Genomic DNA, 18,303 nt, shown 5'->3' on the forward strand with positions numbered 1-18,303 from the left:
TATGAAACAGCTGAGTGATTTCCTCATGGATTCTTTTCCTCTCTTGTTTTTCTTTTCCTTCTAGGCTGCAGGAAATGGAGATCCTATACAAAAAGGAGAAGGAGGAAGCAGATCTTCTCTTGGAGCAGCAGAGACTGGTAGGAGTCCATCCTGAACCCTCGATTAGAAAAGGGCGGCTTGCTCTCATACCTTCCCTGTCCCACCAATGAGCACGCGCCACCTGGCTTCCTCAACTCTTCTTGAAAGCACACTCTATTCTCTCATTTCCTTAATGGAGAATGAACTTCCACGTCCTCGTAGCCTTCGCCTGAAAACCTGTCCACAAGGTCCTGTTTTGTGCTTTTTATGTCTTAAAGTCAAACCTTTACTTCTGTCAAAACCAAGTGCTTTTTGAGGATACAGTGGGAGCTTTTCTGGTAGACTTTGCCTCTTGATAGTGGTTTTTGAGTATGCGTCAGTGTGGTTCGTTTATTAATAATCCTTCTGCATATTGAATCTGGTGGGTGTTTGCCTTGGTTTTGTTTCTGATCACCTGATAGTACTAATTCTCTGCTCTTGTGCCTGACCTGGGGGTTGTTCTTGTGCTGGGCAGACTTTCTCTTTTTTTTTTTTTTTTCTAGTTAAACTGTGTCTAAAAGTGTTGCTGCACAGTTGCATGTGTTAATCCTTTTCTGTTCCCCTGCATGGAGTCTGAATTCTTCAATAAGGGCCTGTGTGGCATGTGGGTGACAGTGGAAGCAGGGGCTATACAGCTAACTCAGACAGGAGAGGGAAGCCTGCTTCCTCTGGGTCGAGAAAGGGTTTGGGTGAGCAGCGGAAAAGTCGGTTTAAGGTCGCAGCTTATAATGCTAATGGTTTAGCATTTTAGGATTTAATTGATTTTCCAAGTTTGATAGAAATGGAATCTCATGAATAAATTGATCCATGAGTTAGATTTTCATTAGTAAAGCCATCCAGTTTTGGCTTTTTGGCATTTATTTGATGAGTAATGAAAAGGTATAACAGACCTTTGGATACCGTGGGTGCAGTTTAGGAATTTCCCAATTTTTAAAATTCATGAGCATCTTTTAAGATAAGGGGGTATTAGGGAGAAAGCTGGAATACTTGTTTCTTCCCTTAGCGTAAGATACTGTGGGTAAACTACAGCCTTTTCGCCATGCTGTACTTCCGGGAAGAGAGGCTATGGCTAGACGAAATGCCAGGCCTTGAGCACAGGCAGCCTGTGCTGGGCAGCTCAATTCTCAGGTGGGCAGTGGGTTAACTAGTTAGTTTATTATCTTGGAAATTATAATAAAGCCCAAAAAGGATGGATTGTAAGAATGAATCAAGTGTTTGGGACAAGAAAATAGCAGTTATATATAGAATCTCTTCAGGAGGCCTAATTGGCATACAGTTTTTAATAAAAATGGAAAGATGTAGCTACAATGTGGTTAGGGACTTCAAAGGATTATGACACATGAAGGAGCCTTTTAATAGTGTAGCATATTCTAATAACATGGTCTGTGAGAGATCAAACGAGGACAGGTATAATTAAGCTGTATTAACAGTAGAGCCTTGTAATTGTATAGTAGTGCTTTATAATTTAGAGAGTTTTAACATCTTTCTTTTTTTTTTTAATTCCTGAAACAACCTTCTTTGGTAGCTGTGTATGTAAATAAATGAGTAATATTTCCTCTGGTTTATATTTTCTCCAAACTGAGGAGACCAAGCCTAAAAAATGCTGTCTCTTGCCCACTCTAAAATACCATGAAGTCATGGGTCTGAGGCTTAAACTTAAACTTGGGTCTTCTGACTTACTCCACTGTTCTGTTCAGTAGAGCAGTGCGTCTCAACCAGGTGCTAAAAGGCAGGTGCTGATCGAGTAGGTCTGGGGTGGGCCCTGAGGTTCTGCACTTGTAACCAGCCCCCAGGTGGTACCCAAGCTGCTGGTCTGGGGACCAACCTGTGAGTAACTAGGTAGAAAGACTCCTGGTGGCTGCTACCCTCCATAAGCAGAGCCGGTGATCATCCTCTGCTCTGAAATAAGAGGATGACTGTTCAGCAAAGGGAAAGGAAAGGTCTTTAAGCCACACAGTTCCAGGGGAGATACTTAGTCTGCAGGGATTCAGCTTCTGGTTGTCATTTGCTCTGCGTATCTCAAAGCAAGCTAGAATTTCAAGAGTAGACCCTTAAAGCAAGGAGGTGACTTTCCCCCCACAAATCCAGCTGTCTATTCCATTTAAATTTCTCGTCCTCAGGAGGAGTTGATTTCTAATGCTTTCGCCTAGAGAGTACCTGGCAGTAATAGCAGTGAATGGAAAATGTATTTTTATGATCCCATATTAGTCAACCAACAGATATATTTCAAATGCACCCTATGAATAAACATTGAGAGGATACAAAGGCATTATTATTCAGTAAATATTTTTTCACATTTATTATATGTAATCACTTTTGCATAATGACAGCATTAAGAAACGAATTCAGGGTCATGAGTTTTATATTATGATAATTCCCCGTATGCGTCACACTGTTACATTCTCTTCTAGTTAGTGCTCTGTTATATGCCTGGTCCTTTCTGTGCTTGCTTTTTTACACCTGTGTTTTGGGTATCTTCTCTCTTCTATTTGTATAAGCTTCTTGCAGTCTCTGCAGGAGGCCCACTTTGCATTTGGTATTTAATGAAAACAGAAGTATCTTTGAGTGGCGTGTGAATTGGACAGACCTGAGCAGTTTTTTCACCCTCGTAATAAATGAATCTAAATATCTTAAAATCTTTTCCTTTTTTTGGACATGAAATAGGACTTACATCTTGGCACATAGACTTTGCATATATACTTTTTAGTATCACGGTCAGTATGTGACGGGGATATGTTTGAGTGACATGGAGAACAGAATCGGTATGACAGTATTTAAAAAGAAAGAAAATTATGGCCACCTGATTTAATTTGAGTTCTTTTGAATTTATGTAGACTCTCATTTATTTATGTTTTATTTTGGAGTTTAAAGATATAACTGTTATCTCTCAATCTTGACAATGATTAGAACATTTGTTATTTCCTAAATTAGGTAGTATTCACTTTATCCTTAAGCAATTTAAAAAAAAGAGCCGGGGGGGGAAATAATAGTTGTCAGTTATGTGGGAAGAATCAGAGAGTTTGTTTTGTAAAACTCAGTTTATATATATTTACAAGAAAACCTTTTTTAGGAGTCAGACATACCTTTTATTTTCATGTAATTAATGTCATCTTTTGTCACTTAAGAGTAACCATTTTTTAAACTAAAAATGAAAAGAAAAAAATAGTGTAGAGTCTGTAAATTTAGCTTTATCTGCTTTTTGTTGCTAAATTTTCAAGCAGGTAGGGGTTGTAAATTGGTTCAGTACCCATTACAGACCAACAGAAATAATACAGATCAGGAACATCTCCAAATTCAGGGGCCAAGTTTATTGTCATTGTTAAAGGTTATGTTTTTGTTCCCTAGAAAGTAACTGTACATGAAAATCTTTGGTATAGAAAGCCAGATTTATCAGTTATCAGGTTTGATTAACAAAAAAAACCTTGAGATAATTTTGGTAATCACAGCCAAGTAAAAGAGACTATTAAGTAAGAATATTTTCATTTACTGCACTATCTTGAACTATTCTAATGAGTAGTGTCTTTTCCCAGGAACTTTTATTTCCTGAACAGAAATTCTTTCTTAATCCTATTCATTTTAGGGGATTTAAATCTAGTATTTCTTTTATTTAGATCCATGTTATCAAGATTTGTTTGTGTTAAGAATACTTGGTTATTATCCAAAGTCAGGCTGTGTTTTTAGGCCTAAGTAAAAATTTTTTTGAAAAAGAAGTAATGGTGCAAAGATAGGTAGAAAGACAGAGATTTAGAGAAAAACGTTTTGAAGTGGATCCATTTCATACGAACAGAATATAGTCTTGGTGTTTTGGGTGTTGATAGGAAGAGTTGTCGCTTAAAGTGATATTTCTCAAATAGCTAGAACTGCCATGGGTTTTCATAGATAGAAAATATCTCTAAGTTGTATTTATTAAAATATTACTTGGGCAATTTTAAATGATGTTTAATAAAAGTATTTGCCTCGCTTAATTTATGTTCCAGATGTTTGTTTCTTAAAATTTTGTAGGTGAGGTGTGTTTATTGATTTAAGTGTGAAAAACAATAGCAGACCCACTACAAGGATCCTTTTTTATGCTTTCTTGTTCTCTGGATAACAAGCTTTAATTGTACAAACAAAATGGATCTATTTGACAGGACATAAGAAAATAGCAAATCCAATGTATGCTCACAGAAAGACTAGTTTCAAAACCCTCTTGTCTTCTAGAAAAACAGTTTGGTTGATGAGAACCTCACATGGTCTGCTAGTAGCGATTCTTAGCATTTTTAACATCATCCCTATTTGTTTCTTTTTCTACTTTCTCATCTTCTAACTTTTTTCTAGGGCTGCTCTTTTTAGTAAAGCTAAACAAAACGTGGCATCCTACAGCCTTACTAACCTTTGTTAATCCGCCTGCTCGTCACATCTTGTATGGCATCTGTGCTCACTCATGGGGAAAGAGTTTCTGGAAGAAGCAACAGCAATAACCAAGGCAAATGTGGGGAAGTGGCTGCATGGGTGTTAGCATGTGTGGGGTATAGGTTTTACTTCATTTTCTGGAGCTAGTGGAGATGTCCGTTCACACCATTTTGTTAATAACTTCATGTGACCTTAGAGTGAGATACTCACTCACTGTGTCAGTCTTCCTAAGAAATTTGCTTGCAGATTTCATCACTTATGCCAGAAAGTAGAAATTTGGATTAGTGTTAGTAATTAAACGAATCTTTATATTAATAATAATCTATGTATGCATATGTCTTAATAGACTTGCTCATCATTTAGGGGTTTTGTTTTGTTTTTTAGGGATTTTTTTTGTTTTTAAATTTGGTTTAGGCTTTTTTGCTTGCTTTTTCTTCAATTTGGTTTTCGTTTTTTACATTTTAATTTTGGTTATTTTGGGGCCATTTTTTGATTTTGTTTTTCCAAAGGACGCGGATTCTGATAGCGGGGACGATTCTGACAAGAGGTCCTGTGAAGAGAGCTGGAAACTGATTACTTCTCTGAGAGAAAAGCTACCTCCCAGCAAGTTGCAAACCATTGTTAAAAAATGTGGCCTCCCCAGCAGTGGGAAGAAACGAGAACCAATTAAAATGTATCAAATACCCCAAAGACGGCGCCTGAGTAAAGATTCCAAGTGGGTCACCATCTCAGATCTTAAGATTCAGGCTGTCAAAGAGATATGCTACGAAGTAGCTCTCAACGATTTCAGGCATAGTCGGCAGGAGATTGAGGCCTTGGCCATTGTGAAGATGAAAGAGCTTTGTGCCATGTACGGGAAGAAAGATCCCAATGAGCGGGACTCCTGGAGGGCAGTGGCCAGGGATGTGTGGGACACTGTTGGTGTCGGGGATGAGAAGATTGAAGACATGATGGCCACGGGCAAAGGCGGAACTGATGTAGATGACCTCAAGGTTCACATAGACAAGCTGGAAGATATTTTGCAAGAAGTCAAAAAGCAAAATAACATGAAAGATGAGGAGATAAAAGTCTTGAGAAATAAAATGCTCAAAATGGAGAAAGTTTTGCCCCTGATTGGATCGCAGGAACAGAAAACCCAAGCAAGCCACAAAGCAAAGGAACCTGTTGGTGCTGGTGTCGCTGGCAAGGCTGAGACTGATGTCAGTCAAGGAGACAGTGGAGAACTTGGGAAGGAAGAGCGTGTTTCCCAGCTGATGAACGGGGACCCCGCGTTCAGACGGGGACGGCTGCGCTGGATGAGGCAGGAGCAAATCCGCTTTAAGAACCTGCAGCAGCAGGAGATAACAAAGCAGCTTCGTCGGCAGAATGTGCCTCATAGGTTCATCCCTCCTGAGAATCGGAAGCCCCGGTTCCCCTTTAAGAGCAATCCTAAACACAGGAACTCTTGGAGTCCTGGGACACATATCATCATAACAGAAGATGAGGTTATAGAGCTTAGAATTCCAAAAGACGAAGAGGGAAGGAAAGGAAATAAAGAGGAGAACCAGGAAAAGGGTGGTAGAGCCGCTTCTAAGGATCCCCAGTTACCATGGGGCTCTCAGGGCCCGCGAAGTCAAGACCACATCCAAGTTAGCAAGCAGCATATTAATAATCAACAACAGCAACCTCAGTTACGCTGGAGAAGCAATTCTCTCAATAATGGCCAACCGAAGAGTATGCGCTGCCAGGCGTCGGCCTCGTCAGAATCCTTAAACTCCCCCAGTGGTCACCCCACCGCTGATCTGCAGACTTTCCAGGCGAAGCGCCATATTCATCAACACCGTCAGTCTTACTGTAATTACAACACTGGAGGTCAGCTAGAGGGCAGTGCAGCCAGTTCCTATCAAAGGCAGATGGACAAAACCAACCATTGTAGCCAGTTTGTGACACCTCCACGGATGAGGCGACAGTTCTCAGCACCCAATCTCAAAGCTGGTCGAGAAACCACAGTATAAACTACTGGACAAACTTGAAATCCCGGTGGAGGAAACGGGCAATGTTAGCTGGTGATTTGAGTTGGTTCTAGCCTTGGCCTTGAGTTCCTACTATTTACATTATGATTGGAATGTTGCGTTCCTACAAATAATAACTGATTTTAATATTGTCAAAACATAAAACACTGGTAAATGTTTCAACGCCTCCCTTTTGTTTGTATACCATAAATGGGCAGTTTCTGGAATTTTGGACAGAACACTGAGACCTCCCGTTTTTTCTGAGACTTCCCTCCTGTCTTGGTGCCTACATAATACACTTACTTGCACAGACTGGTCTTATTTCGGTGCAAGTTTGCTATGTTTTTATAATGCCTATACATTGATCTGATACCCAGAAAGACCTGCCTTTTGGTTTATGCAGACATTCAAAAGGGGAATTTGACATGTAGAATTAAATGTCTATCGTTTCCCCATAAATGTTAGTTTAAAAATAATTACATGCAGCTATGTGCACACAGCTTTGCATATATCATCCGTGTCGGTCCTTTTTAAAAATATAATTGGACTTTTCAGAAGCCCAAACTAAATGTTTTCAGACACACTTTATAGTACACAGCTTTGCATCTTCCACGGAACTTCCACACCCTCTTGTTCTTCTACATTTACATAGAACTGATGCAGTAGGCTTTTTGTTTTTTTTCTTACTGTATCGGTATATGTATGAAATTTGTCGTACTGAAATATTTAAATTGGCACCATATCTGGATTTCTGTCTAGGGTTTGCATTTTGAAAGTTTATGTATCATTTCACACACATACACACATAAACACACACTGAATTATACACCAAAATCATGCCAACAGAAGTACCAGAAAAATACTTGTATGGTGCTCTGAGCAGTATATATGTTTATAGGGAGGTTATTTGGTGGAGAGAGGGAAGGGGTGGGCCATGGGGAGAAGGCTACAGCATACGGCTGAGTGCCGCTCGTTTTCAGTAGATGATGAAATAATGAAATAGGTTAACTTTGGTTGAGTTTAGAATAAAGGAGATGATGTGTAATGAACTCCTCTTTGGTTACTAGCAGTAATGCTCACAGATACTCCAGCAAGCTAAGAGAAGGCCTGATGAACATTTAATGTATCAATACCTCATTTTACTGTGTTGTCTCAGTTTTCCTCACTGGAGAATCCACGAAAGATGGATTTTAATGGGAAGAAAAATTTTTCTACATCCTTCCTCATCTCTTGAACTTGTCAGAAACTTTTTAAAGAGGCGATGTGAAGAGCCAGAGACGTCGATGAGATTGCCTGACTTCCACGTTGAAGAGTCCTAACTCACACTAAGTCATCTGTCAAACGCTGTCTTCCAGATGGTGGGAAAATTGCAGCCAAGATAGCAATTAGCATTCAAGGAAGCCTTAAAGATTGTGATTACATAGTTGTTGTTTTTTCCTTCGCGTGTGAGCACTATGCTTTATTAGAACATATTATTTTTAATCATAGTATTTTTTGTTTGCTTCTAAGAAAGTGCTTTCTCAATGCACAGAAAGTTGCCTCCAGTTAATTCTGGGGGATGTTTTTGCTTTCACAGCTAGAACAGTCCTAGTCTTCAGTTGAAGCTTTATGGCAGGTTAGACATGGTGAAGGATGTTTGTTATGAATGGGTTGACTAATTGAGATGACCGCCTCCTGTACCATGTGTTTTGGATGTACTTGGTAGGCTACTTCAAATCAGTCACTTCATTGCATCTCATGTAAACCCCAGTTGTCCTCCTTGATGCTTAGATATAGATACGTTAACTATTTCTTTCTTGCAAAAAAATTCATTTTCTAAAATGAATAATAATAATGATTACTCAGCTTTCAACTCTGGAGTAGAAATGAGCTCTGATTTCCCTAACTTGAGATGATGTAGGATAAGTCTCTGTATTTCCAGTTTTAAGGTGACCTTTTCATCTCATGTGGGCAGGCGCCTGCCTCCCTTTCCCACTAAACAATGGGAGTGTCTACTGGTGACCAGGTGGCACTGTAGAATGAAAAGTAGTATTTTCATTTACCAATGTGGGTTGTAATAAGCACTATACCCAGATACTCCAAAGCATTAGGTTTGTGTTTGTGCTTCATTTGCTGTTCCAGGAGCCCTTATTTTCAGATGACCAGAAAGAAATGAACCAAGGTTTGATTGATTGCCACATATGTCCTCCCATGCATTTCAGAGCATATGCTTGTCTTAGGAAATAACTGTGTGGGTAAAATTACTTCACTGACTCTTTATTAAGTAAGTAACTAGTGCCATGCTTTTGTGCTCTATTGGTATAGCCCGTGTTGCTGTTTGTTTTTTAATTTGACGGTGTCTCTCCCTAAGCTTAAGTGGAACAAGACCAAAGAGAAATAAATGGTCATCATTAAACGATTATTATTATATTATTGAAGTACTCCTAGCTATTATCATAGCAAAATGAAACAAAAACGTGTTTTTGCTATGGAATTATGTAATGATCTGCCATTAATGGAAATGTAGAGGAGTGCTAATTAATTGGTATAGTTTCACAAACTAAAATGCTATTCCTTGGAGAGTTAAAGACATTCTGCTCATTACTAGTAAGCTTCAGCCAAAGGGCTTTTCCTTAATTTTTGCTTCTAATTCTTTTCAGCGCTTGGAATTGTTTCTCCTTTCACTGGAAATGCAATGAAGTATTGTTTATTCCATGAAGTGACTTGAAGTGACCACTTGTGTTTTAGGTGCAGGCTGATGTTCGAAACAAAACACAACACAGTTTATTGTTTATTCCATGAAGTGACTTGAAGTGACCTCTAGTGCTTTAGGTGCAGGCTGATGCTGCAAAACACAACACAGAGTTTGCCACACTGGTGTCTGGGTTGAAGGCTGTTAGACTCCAGGAAGTTACATCGTTTTCCTCCCGTCAGCTGCTGTATTCCTGGGCCTTACTGGTCCTTTGTAAACTTGCCTTAATGGTTTGTACAGGACTGGGAGGAGGGAGCTGCCGTGTTCGGTGTCCCTTAAGGAAGATGCCCCCTTAGGCACATGCAAAGCAAGCATTTGTTCTGTACTGTTAGAGCCACAATGTTAGAGCATTGTGAGCAGTTTCATAATTGTCCAGTTTATGTCACCTTCCTGAGATTTTAAAATCTGCTCTAGATACTTAGTTTGAACCACTCTAGGTTGTGAAATGTATTGGTTTCCTCCCTTTGTTCCTGTAAAATCTTGTTGATGAACAATGGATTTCTCCCCCAATTTCTTAAAAAAGTGGTTGAAGATTGTCTTTCTTTGAGTTGTAAGATCTACCTTATCAGAAAGGGAGTTTGTAATGTTCAAAAAATAAAGTCCTCATTCAATAAAAGCTGAAGTCATCTTTTAAGAGTGTGATTTCTCTCTGCTGTGGGAGGAGGGAGAAGTACAAGGTGATGCTAATAGACCTGATCTTGACTTTCATGTATTGCTCTTGCATCTGAAGATGGTCGCAAGCTAATTAGTTTAAGCTTTTTGCTTTCATTACCCTTTTCTATTTATCAAAATTCTATCTTAAACGGGATCTTTAACCCATACTTTATGCTACATTTTATTTAAAAACTTTTTTAGTATAAGATGAACGAGGGGATATCAAATATCACTTCCTGATTTGTTTGAGTTTAAACTGTGTTTTCAATTTTTTAATTATATAATCTTGATTTGAAGGTTTTAAAAAATGAAAGGGTATATATTTCCCTTCATATGGATAGGAACTAAATTTCTAAAAAGTTTTGAGTAATTGTTCAGCTTTTCTTTTTTACCTTTGACATTGCTTTTCTCCACCCAGAGTGTTGGTGGTGTACTAGAGGTGAAACAGGACAAAGCAGACGATTTTTCTAGAGTGAACCATCAGTCTTAATGGACATGACATGTTTTATATTGAAAAACAGCACAATCATACATTGTGGAGTAGAATACAGAACCTACCTGAGATTTTTTTCCCCCATGAGTTTTTAATATAAAATTTGGAACTTGAGAGAATTGTTATGCTTGGATTGATTTGCTGCAGCCTCATGTTCTTTGCCGTCGGGTACTTAGTATTTCTGTGCTGTTGGAGAAACTGGGGGAAGAGTTGCCAAGACCCAACCACTGCTAGGGTGACACAGGCGATTCCAGTGCAGTATGATGTGGGCAGTGATAGTTGTGTCACAGTGTGAGGATGGGGAGAGTGGGGAAAGGTTTTTGAGGGAGGAAGGCCTGAGCCAAGAGCAGAATCCCAAAGTACAACTGGGAGTTTGTCCAAGTGAAGAATGGTGGGCACAGGGAAGAAGCATGTCAGGCCCAGGGGACTGCGAGTAACTCGAGGGGTCAGAGCATTGGCTGGGTGTCGGGGAGTGGTAAGAGGTGAGGGCAGCTGGGCGGCCAAGCGCCAGGTCCTGGCATGCTGAGGAGTGGGGATTTTATCTTGAATGTGATGGAAAGCTGCCAGATGACTTTATACAGGGAGATTTCACTATTCCTGTTTTAGAAATGGCCAGTTTGGGTTGGAAGGAGGCAAATTCAGAGCTCAGGGCTCCAATTGGCAAGTCGCAGTATGAACTAAATGAGAAACTGCTTTCCAGAAAAAGACAGGGAGGAAGGAGAGACAGAATGACTCTGATTATTTGCAGGTGGAATCAACAAATCAGTTTGCTGGTGGGTTAAACCCTGTGGATGCAACCCACAAGGTGATGAAGGTCCTTGCTCAGATCGTGGTTAGAAAGTAAAATAGACGAGACCAAGACTGCGAGATTGGGAGAAAAGAGAAGCCACTCAGGTCTAAGAATAGGTGTGGAAGCCCTGGAGGGCTAGATCTGAGCTTGTGTCCGCACAGTGCTTCTTTGCTGGGGGTGAGCAAATCCAAGTGTTGGTAAGAACTGGGGCGTGGATACCTACTTTCTAGCTAGTGCTTGGTAATCTGCCATTAAAAGAGGAGGGCAGTATTTAGCAAAAGGAGCCAAGCCTCAAATGTCCAAAACTTCCTAACCAGCAAACCCAGAATGGTGACATTGATTTTACCTTAAATGGCACCTTCTTCAGAGATGCCCTGTCTAATTGTGGCACCATCATCACTGTAGTCGCCTCCTAACTTGTCTCTTTGCTTGAGCCCTATAACCCACTGTCCGCATAGCAACCAGCATCATCTTTTACAAACAAAGTCAGATCATATCAGTGGTCTCCCGTGGCTTCCCATTGCACTTTAAATCTGAACTTCTCTTTTGATTTTATTTTATTTCTTATTAAACTCATTGGGGTAAACTGGTTAATAACATTATAGAAATTTCAGGTGTACAATTTGTAATATGATGTCTGTATACTCTACTGTGTGCTCACCACCCGAAGCCTAGTCTCCTTCCGTCACCATATATTTGGTCTCCTTTACCCTCTTCATCTTCCCCCACCCCCTTTCCCCTCTGGTAACCACCAGTCTGGTGTCTGTATTTGTGTAAAATCTGAACTTCTTACGTAGCCTACGAGGCTTTCCATTTTGGCTTCTTGCCTGCCTCTCCCTCTTCATCTCTGGGCGTTCTCACACTGTAAGCACTTTGGACTTTGGTTCCCTGACAACACAGAGTTTGTTCTCACCTCGGGGCTTTTGCACTTCCTCACGACTGGAATCCTTTCTCATCCTGCTTAACTTGTCTGGATCTGCATTCACATGCCCTTTTTCCTGCCCCAGGCAAGCTCTCACTGCTTCCATAATGATAACCTGTGGTTGTCTGTGTACTTGTTTGGTTCTTCCATGAGAATGTAAACTCACCTGGAATATAAACTCACCTTGTTCGCTTCACCATTCATCTGCACACATCACCCAGAAGAGAGCGTCAGAATTCCCTGGGGGCCTATGGGAGTGCAGATTGCTGGGCCCACCCCCAGAGTTTCTCAGGCGAATGGTCTGGGATGGGGCCTGAGAGTGTGCATTTCTGGTAGGTTTCAGGTGATGGGGATGCTGCTGGATCAGCAACTACTTTTGAGAACCATTGTTCCAGAACAGGAGTTGGCAGATGGTATAGTAAATAGTTTAGGCTTTGTGGGCCTTGTGGTCTCTTGTCACAACTACACAACTCTGCTGTTGTAGCAGAGAAGCAGCCTTTGGCAGTATGCAAAGGAATGGACATGGCTGTGTTCTGTTCCTATAAAATTATATTTACGTTTTTGTAAAAACAGGCGGCGGGCTGGATTTGTCGCCAGCCGTAGTTTGCCGGCCCCTGATCTAGAAGATAGTCACTCTGAGAACTAGTAACTGGAAGATGAATATATGACTGTTGGAGCTAGAAGACGGTTGTGTGCCACCAAATGCTGGTGAATGACAGATCTCTGGCCTTCTGACGTTCACAGAGCTGTGGAGGAGACAGCCATTAGACAGACGGTCACACCAGTAGTTATACAGGGTGTTTGTGGCAAATGCCATGAGGAAACAATACAGGGTTCTTTGACAGTTTACACCCAGGCACCTCAGGGAGGGAAAAGTGGCCGTCCTTGCTCTCAGCTGAAGATCTTGTTTCACTAAGGAAAAGAAGCAATCGTAAGAAAACTTCCCTGTTTTCCACTTCTAGTTCTGCGGCATCCCTCATGCGGCCGTGCCTGTACTTGGCCTTCCCGCCTGTTCATGTATGAACTGTCCTTGCTCCTTGTTCCTTGCATTCCATCTTACGTCACCTCCTCAAGGACTTACTGTACACTTACCCCTTCTCATTTACAAATCTGTTTCTCTCCTGGATTCTTCCTGTCAGCATGTGTGCTTTATTTCACCAGTTTCCACAAAGTCCCATGTTCCCTGTGAACTCACTCCGTTTCTCTGTAACGTTTTACAGAAATTCTCCTTGAGGGAGATTTTGGTACTTATGTCACACTTGTCCACCTCCCAGTATTGCCTTTTACCGTATCTTCTCAGCATTCTTGCTTGAACTCACTCTCGTTTCCACCTGACCACTGAAGCCACTTGTAGCAGGGTCCAAAGATCTCCACAGTAACACATCTGGGGCGATTTCTCAGTCTTCATCTTACTGAATCTGTTTGGCGTTTGACACAGTTGCCTGCTTTTTACTTCTTGGGCCACTTTGTTCTCTCGGCTTCACCTTTTCCTCTGACCTCACTTGCTGCTCCTTTGTGGTCTCTGACCATCGACGTTGGCTATTTCCGTATCCGTTCTCCCAGGCGATCTCATGCCCTTCTGTGGCTTTACCTTCCACGTTCCCACAGGTGATGATGAAGCTAGTGACTCGTGTTGAGCATTTACGTGCGCCAGTAAACACCTGTGTGTGGTCATTGAGTCCTCAGACTGCTCTGCTCGGTGACGTAGGTGTCGTCCTTCCCATCTTCTATATTTCCCCCATTGTCGCACAGCTGCTAAGTGGGGACCCAGGTCCAGTCTCAGGCAGTGTGTCTGCAGACCGCTGCCCCGCCCCTTTCTGCTGATGTAGCCTCAGCCTCTCTCCAGCCTGAACCTCTGCCCTGACTTCTGGACGCACACCTAGGACCTGCCATCCATACAGCTAACTGGCACCTCACATGTAAACCAGAGCAAGCATTCCTCTGCCTGTAAACCATATCCCAGCTCCATTCTCTTCACCACCTTTGCTGCTGACACCCTGGACCAGGCCACCACCATCTTCCTCGACACGGCTTCGAACTGTCACTCCATGACAGTTTAACGGCCTCCTGACCACTGGCCTTGCTTCCAAGCCCCCAGGCTACTCTCCATGGAGAGTCATATTTTTAAAACATACACTAGACCGTATTCCTAGCTCTGAACCACAAAAGCTTCCTTTCGGATAAAATCCATAGTCCTTACAAAGCCTATGAGGCCGTCCATAACCCAGTCCCTAGCTGACTCCTCAGCTGTGTCTCTGACCCTTCCTGTTCCTCCCCGCCCCACCCACACAAGTTTTCTTGTGTTTCCTTAAACACACTAGGCTGCTTTGTACCCACAGACCATTGTACTTGCTGCTAGTACAGACATCTCCCCCCCACACATCTCAACACGCCAGGCTTAAATCTCTGATTAAATTATCTCTAAGCAGAGAACTTCCCCGACCACCTAATCTAACAGGGTCCTTCCTGTTTCTCTCTTCTCCCTACTAGCCGTGACACCTCCCTTTCTTTATTTTTCCTCATAGTACTTCTCTGTACTGAATCACAGTGTGTACTGCATCTGTTTACTGTTTATTGTGTCCCTCACCAATGAGACTTTCGTCTTAACTGACTCACTGCATTCGTAGCACCTGGCACGTAGTAGGGGTTCAAAGAGTATTTATTTGGTGAATGAATGTATGGATGGAAAGTGGTTAAAAGAGCGCGCTCTGGAGTCCAGTTGCCTGGGTGGGTTCAAATCCCATTTCCACTACTTGCTAACTCTGATCTTTGGAAAGTTACTTAATTTCTTGAAGTCTTTTTCTTCTTTAACATGAGGATAACAGTAGTACCATCTTCAGAGAGTTATTGGGAAGACTGAGATAATCCATGTTAAACATTAAGAACAGTTATGGCACAAAGTAAGCTTAAAAACAAGAATGGGCCGATGAGACAGAATATTCTAGAAGAGAGAACAGCCAGTGCAGTGCCTTTATAAATATGGGGCATATTGAACTATCTAGGATTTTTTATAAACACAAAAGGTTACTGATAAATATATTAATTTTTGGTGTACTTTTTGATATTTATCCTAGTTTTCACCATGAAATGAACAGTATCTGGACATTAGTATCTGAATCTCTTAATCCATTTGCTGTAGGAAAATCTAACACTTAGAGACTTTCTGGTGGCATAAAAATATCCTTGTTGGAAGCTCATATGCAGCCTGGCTTGGGGAAGAGGAAGCCAAGTCAAGAAGTGGTGTTGATATTTGGACTGCTAACTGGGGATAGAAATTTCCCTGAGCAAAATGCAGCTCAAGTTTTAGCTCCATTGCATTCTGGGAAATCTTTTTATGTCAGCTTGACTGCCACTAAAGCAAACCAGAGCCTCATCTCTTTAACTGTCAGAATCTAAAGATGGTGTTTTCATTGGTCGTTTGACCAGCCTATAAACCTCTTCTTGAAGAAATCCTCAGAATTAAGCCAGTCACCAAAAAAGGCAAAACTGTATGATTCCACTCACATGAGATACTTAGTCAAAATCATAGAAAGTGAAATGGTGGTTGCCGGGGAGTGCAGGGAATGGGGAGTATATAATGGGTATAGAGATTCAGTTTTACAAGATGAAAAGAGTTCTGGAGACGGATGGTAGTGGTGATTATACAACATTATGAATGTATTTCACACCACTGAATGGTACCTAAAAATGGTTAAGATGGTAAATTTTATGTGTATTTTATTTACTATAATAAAAAATTTGGAGGAAGTGAAAAATAAAAAACAAAAAATCTTCAAGACATTAATATTTTGTTTCACCTGATGATTTTTAGGTAAAGCAGCAGTCTTTCTTTTTGCTGAAAGAATCCCATATGATAAATAGGTTTTTTTAGGGGGGGAAAACTTGCCTCATCTCCAGTTTTGAAACATTCCACAACCTACCAAGAATCTGGAAAAAAAAAAAATAGCACAATGAACCTTTGTATACCCGTATTTATATATTTTTCCTGAATCATTTAAAAGTTGGAGACATCATGACTATTTACTCCTAAATACTTGTGTGTGTATTTCCTGGTGTCAAGGATGTTCTCTTAATGTCATTAACCCATCCAAGAAATCGAATACTGAATCAATGTCATGTAATATACAGTTCATTTTTAAATTTCCCTAATTGTCTAAAAAATATAAATAAGTGTGTGTGTGTTAATCCAAGATCCAGTCCAGGTTTATATATTGCATTTGGTTATGGTGTTTTCTTTTATCTTTCATTACACTGGTATTTTTGAAGAATCTAGGCCCCGTTCTGATTTGTTGGATTGTTTCCTCAAGATTAGATTTAGATTAAGCTTTTGTGATAAGAACGCGATAAAGGTGACATTATATTCTTCCATTGCGTCACATCGGTAGACATAACATGTCAATTTGACCTATTATTGGTAAAGTTAAAGTTTAATAAATTTAGAGTTAATATGATTCCCAGTTCTTTCTTATTAACAGAGTTGGATTTGGGATTGTGTGAATATTGTGTTTTCCATCCACCTTTCACACAGTTGTTTTAGCATTTTTTAATGATTCCTGTCTGATTCAGTTACTACATCTGGGGTTGCAATATAGTGATTTTCTAATTGTCATTTCCTCTGCATTTATTAACTGGCTTTTTTTTTTTTTTTTTTTTTTTTGCTAAGAAGAGCTTTTCCTTTTTCTCTTCTCTTTTTAGTGTCGCTGTGGACTCTTGAAGCCATTTTATACTAAGAATGTGCTGTATTCTTTTTTTGTAATTCTTATTGGCCAGTGGGAGTCTCTGTGTCCTTTTGAAATGGCCCCGTTGGTCTTTGAGTACTTCCGCACTTTCTGGCACACGAGATTCCGGGGTCCTCTTGTACTTCCCTTGCTCCAAACCTGGAATCAGTCCTTTTCCCAAAGAATGTTGGTTCCTTTTAGTGGGGAATGGTAAATATTTAGAAATCAAGATCTGGGTGCTAGGTTTACTTAGAAAATAAACGTTTTAAAGCATTGCCTGTCATTTTGATACCATTTAAGAGGACTTTCTCATGTGTTTGAGATAGTTCAGCATTTGGTCCTTCCTGCAGTCCTGTGTGGCAGGCAGGTCAAATCCTACAGGTGATGAAAGGGAGGTGGAGAGAGGATTTAACTTTCCCAGAATGACAAGACTAGTAAGAGCAGATGCCAGAAGCAAAACCCAAGTCTTTTACCTGCTAGTTGTTTGTGGGTGTTTTTTTTTTTTTGCCATAGTACATAGCCTCCTAAAAAGTGTTCAGACATCTAGTTAAGCTGTGTTACTGGCTCTTGGTCACTGCCAGCTCCACTACAGAGAGAAAGCTTCCTTTATGAGATTAAAGGGTAAATGACTAGAGCCTTGAGAATATTTGTATCCTTCTTAGCATTGCCCTTGGGAGCTCCTTCTATAATGGGGTTTGCTAGCGAGGCTTTCAGTGGACCTCTGTAAGCATGGGATATTTGATTGGTGACTTCAGAGCTCTGAAAACAGTACGTGGTCAGACCTCAGCCCGTAAGAAGGTCACTCTCAATATTGAAAATGCTATGCTCGTGCTATGATTTGGTATTTTACTATGCGAAGATCTCTTTTCTTAACCTCACTTGTTTCATTTTCAAGAAAAACACAAGCCTTTTTTCACTAACACTCCAAGGAACTTTTTTAGACAATTTCCTCCTAATCTCTTCCCACCGTGAAATTTTAATACGTCAGATAACCTCAGATATACAGTAATTTGTTTACATGCTATATGTATATTTGTGCTTTACACATAAAAAGAGTAAGTGTTTTTAATCCCTTAAGAACCTTTTTTTGTCCTCCTCGGGGTGATATCACCCTTATTGAGAGAGAACGCATAGAGTAGATGGGGAAATGAAGAATAAATCTGATTTGTGTTATAACAATACATTTTGTATATTTTAAAATAAACTGTCTTTCTCAAATAACTAAATGCAATCTGTAGATTATTTCATTCCCAATAGCACTGTGATCCTTTGGTTGCCTGCAGGCTAAACTCATCCTACAGCTGCACAGATAGTAGTATTTCTTCCACAGGGAGCTTCAGAGTCTCCAGTCCTAATTTTTTCCCATCCAAACAGCTAGATAATTGTAACTGTTGCTGATATTGGTGAATGGAATCTTTCCCAGTATTGTTTTTCTCTGGAATTGCTTGATGTGTTAAGGTACTACTTAAATGTATTTCAATATTTAAGGGACACA

General features: G+C 40.5%; 1 protein-coding gene across 10 annotated transcripts in view; it reads left to right on the top strand.

Moving 5' to 3' along the window:
• KIF1B (kinesin family member 1B) overlaps positions 1-18,303 on the top strand; it is a 136,692-nt gene that overhangs the window by 74,488 nt on the left and 43,901 nt on the right. For 9 of the 10 annotated variants that reach the window (XM_033114713.1, XM_033114715.1, XM_033114714.1 and 6 more), the window contains one exon: positions 65-137. In XM_033114713.1, the coding sequence (XP_032970604.1) occupies positions 65-137 (73 nt within the window). Of the gene's footprint in view, positions 1-64; positions 138-5,018; positions 7,267-18,303 lie in introns of those variants that run through there. The other variant, XM_033114723.1, reaches the window with a different exon arrangement.

The sequence above is a fragment of the Rhinolophus ferrumequinum genome, chromosome 9 (assembly GCF_004115265.2).
Source record: "Rhinolophus ferrumequinum isolate MPI-CBG mRhiFer1 chromosome 9, mRhiFer1_v1.p, whole genome shotgun sequence".
Taxonomy (NCBI): domain Eukaryota; kingdom Metazoa; phylum Chordata; class Mammalia; order Chiroptera; family Rhinolophidae; genus Rhinolophus; species Rhinolophus ferrumequinum.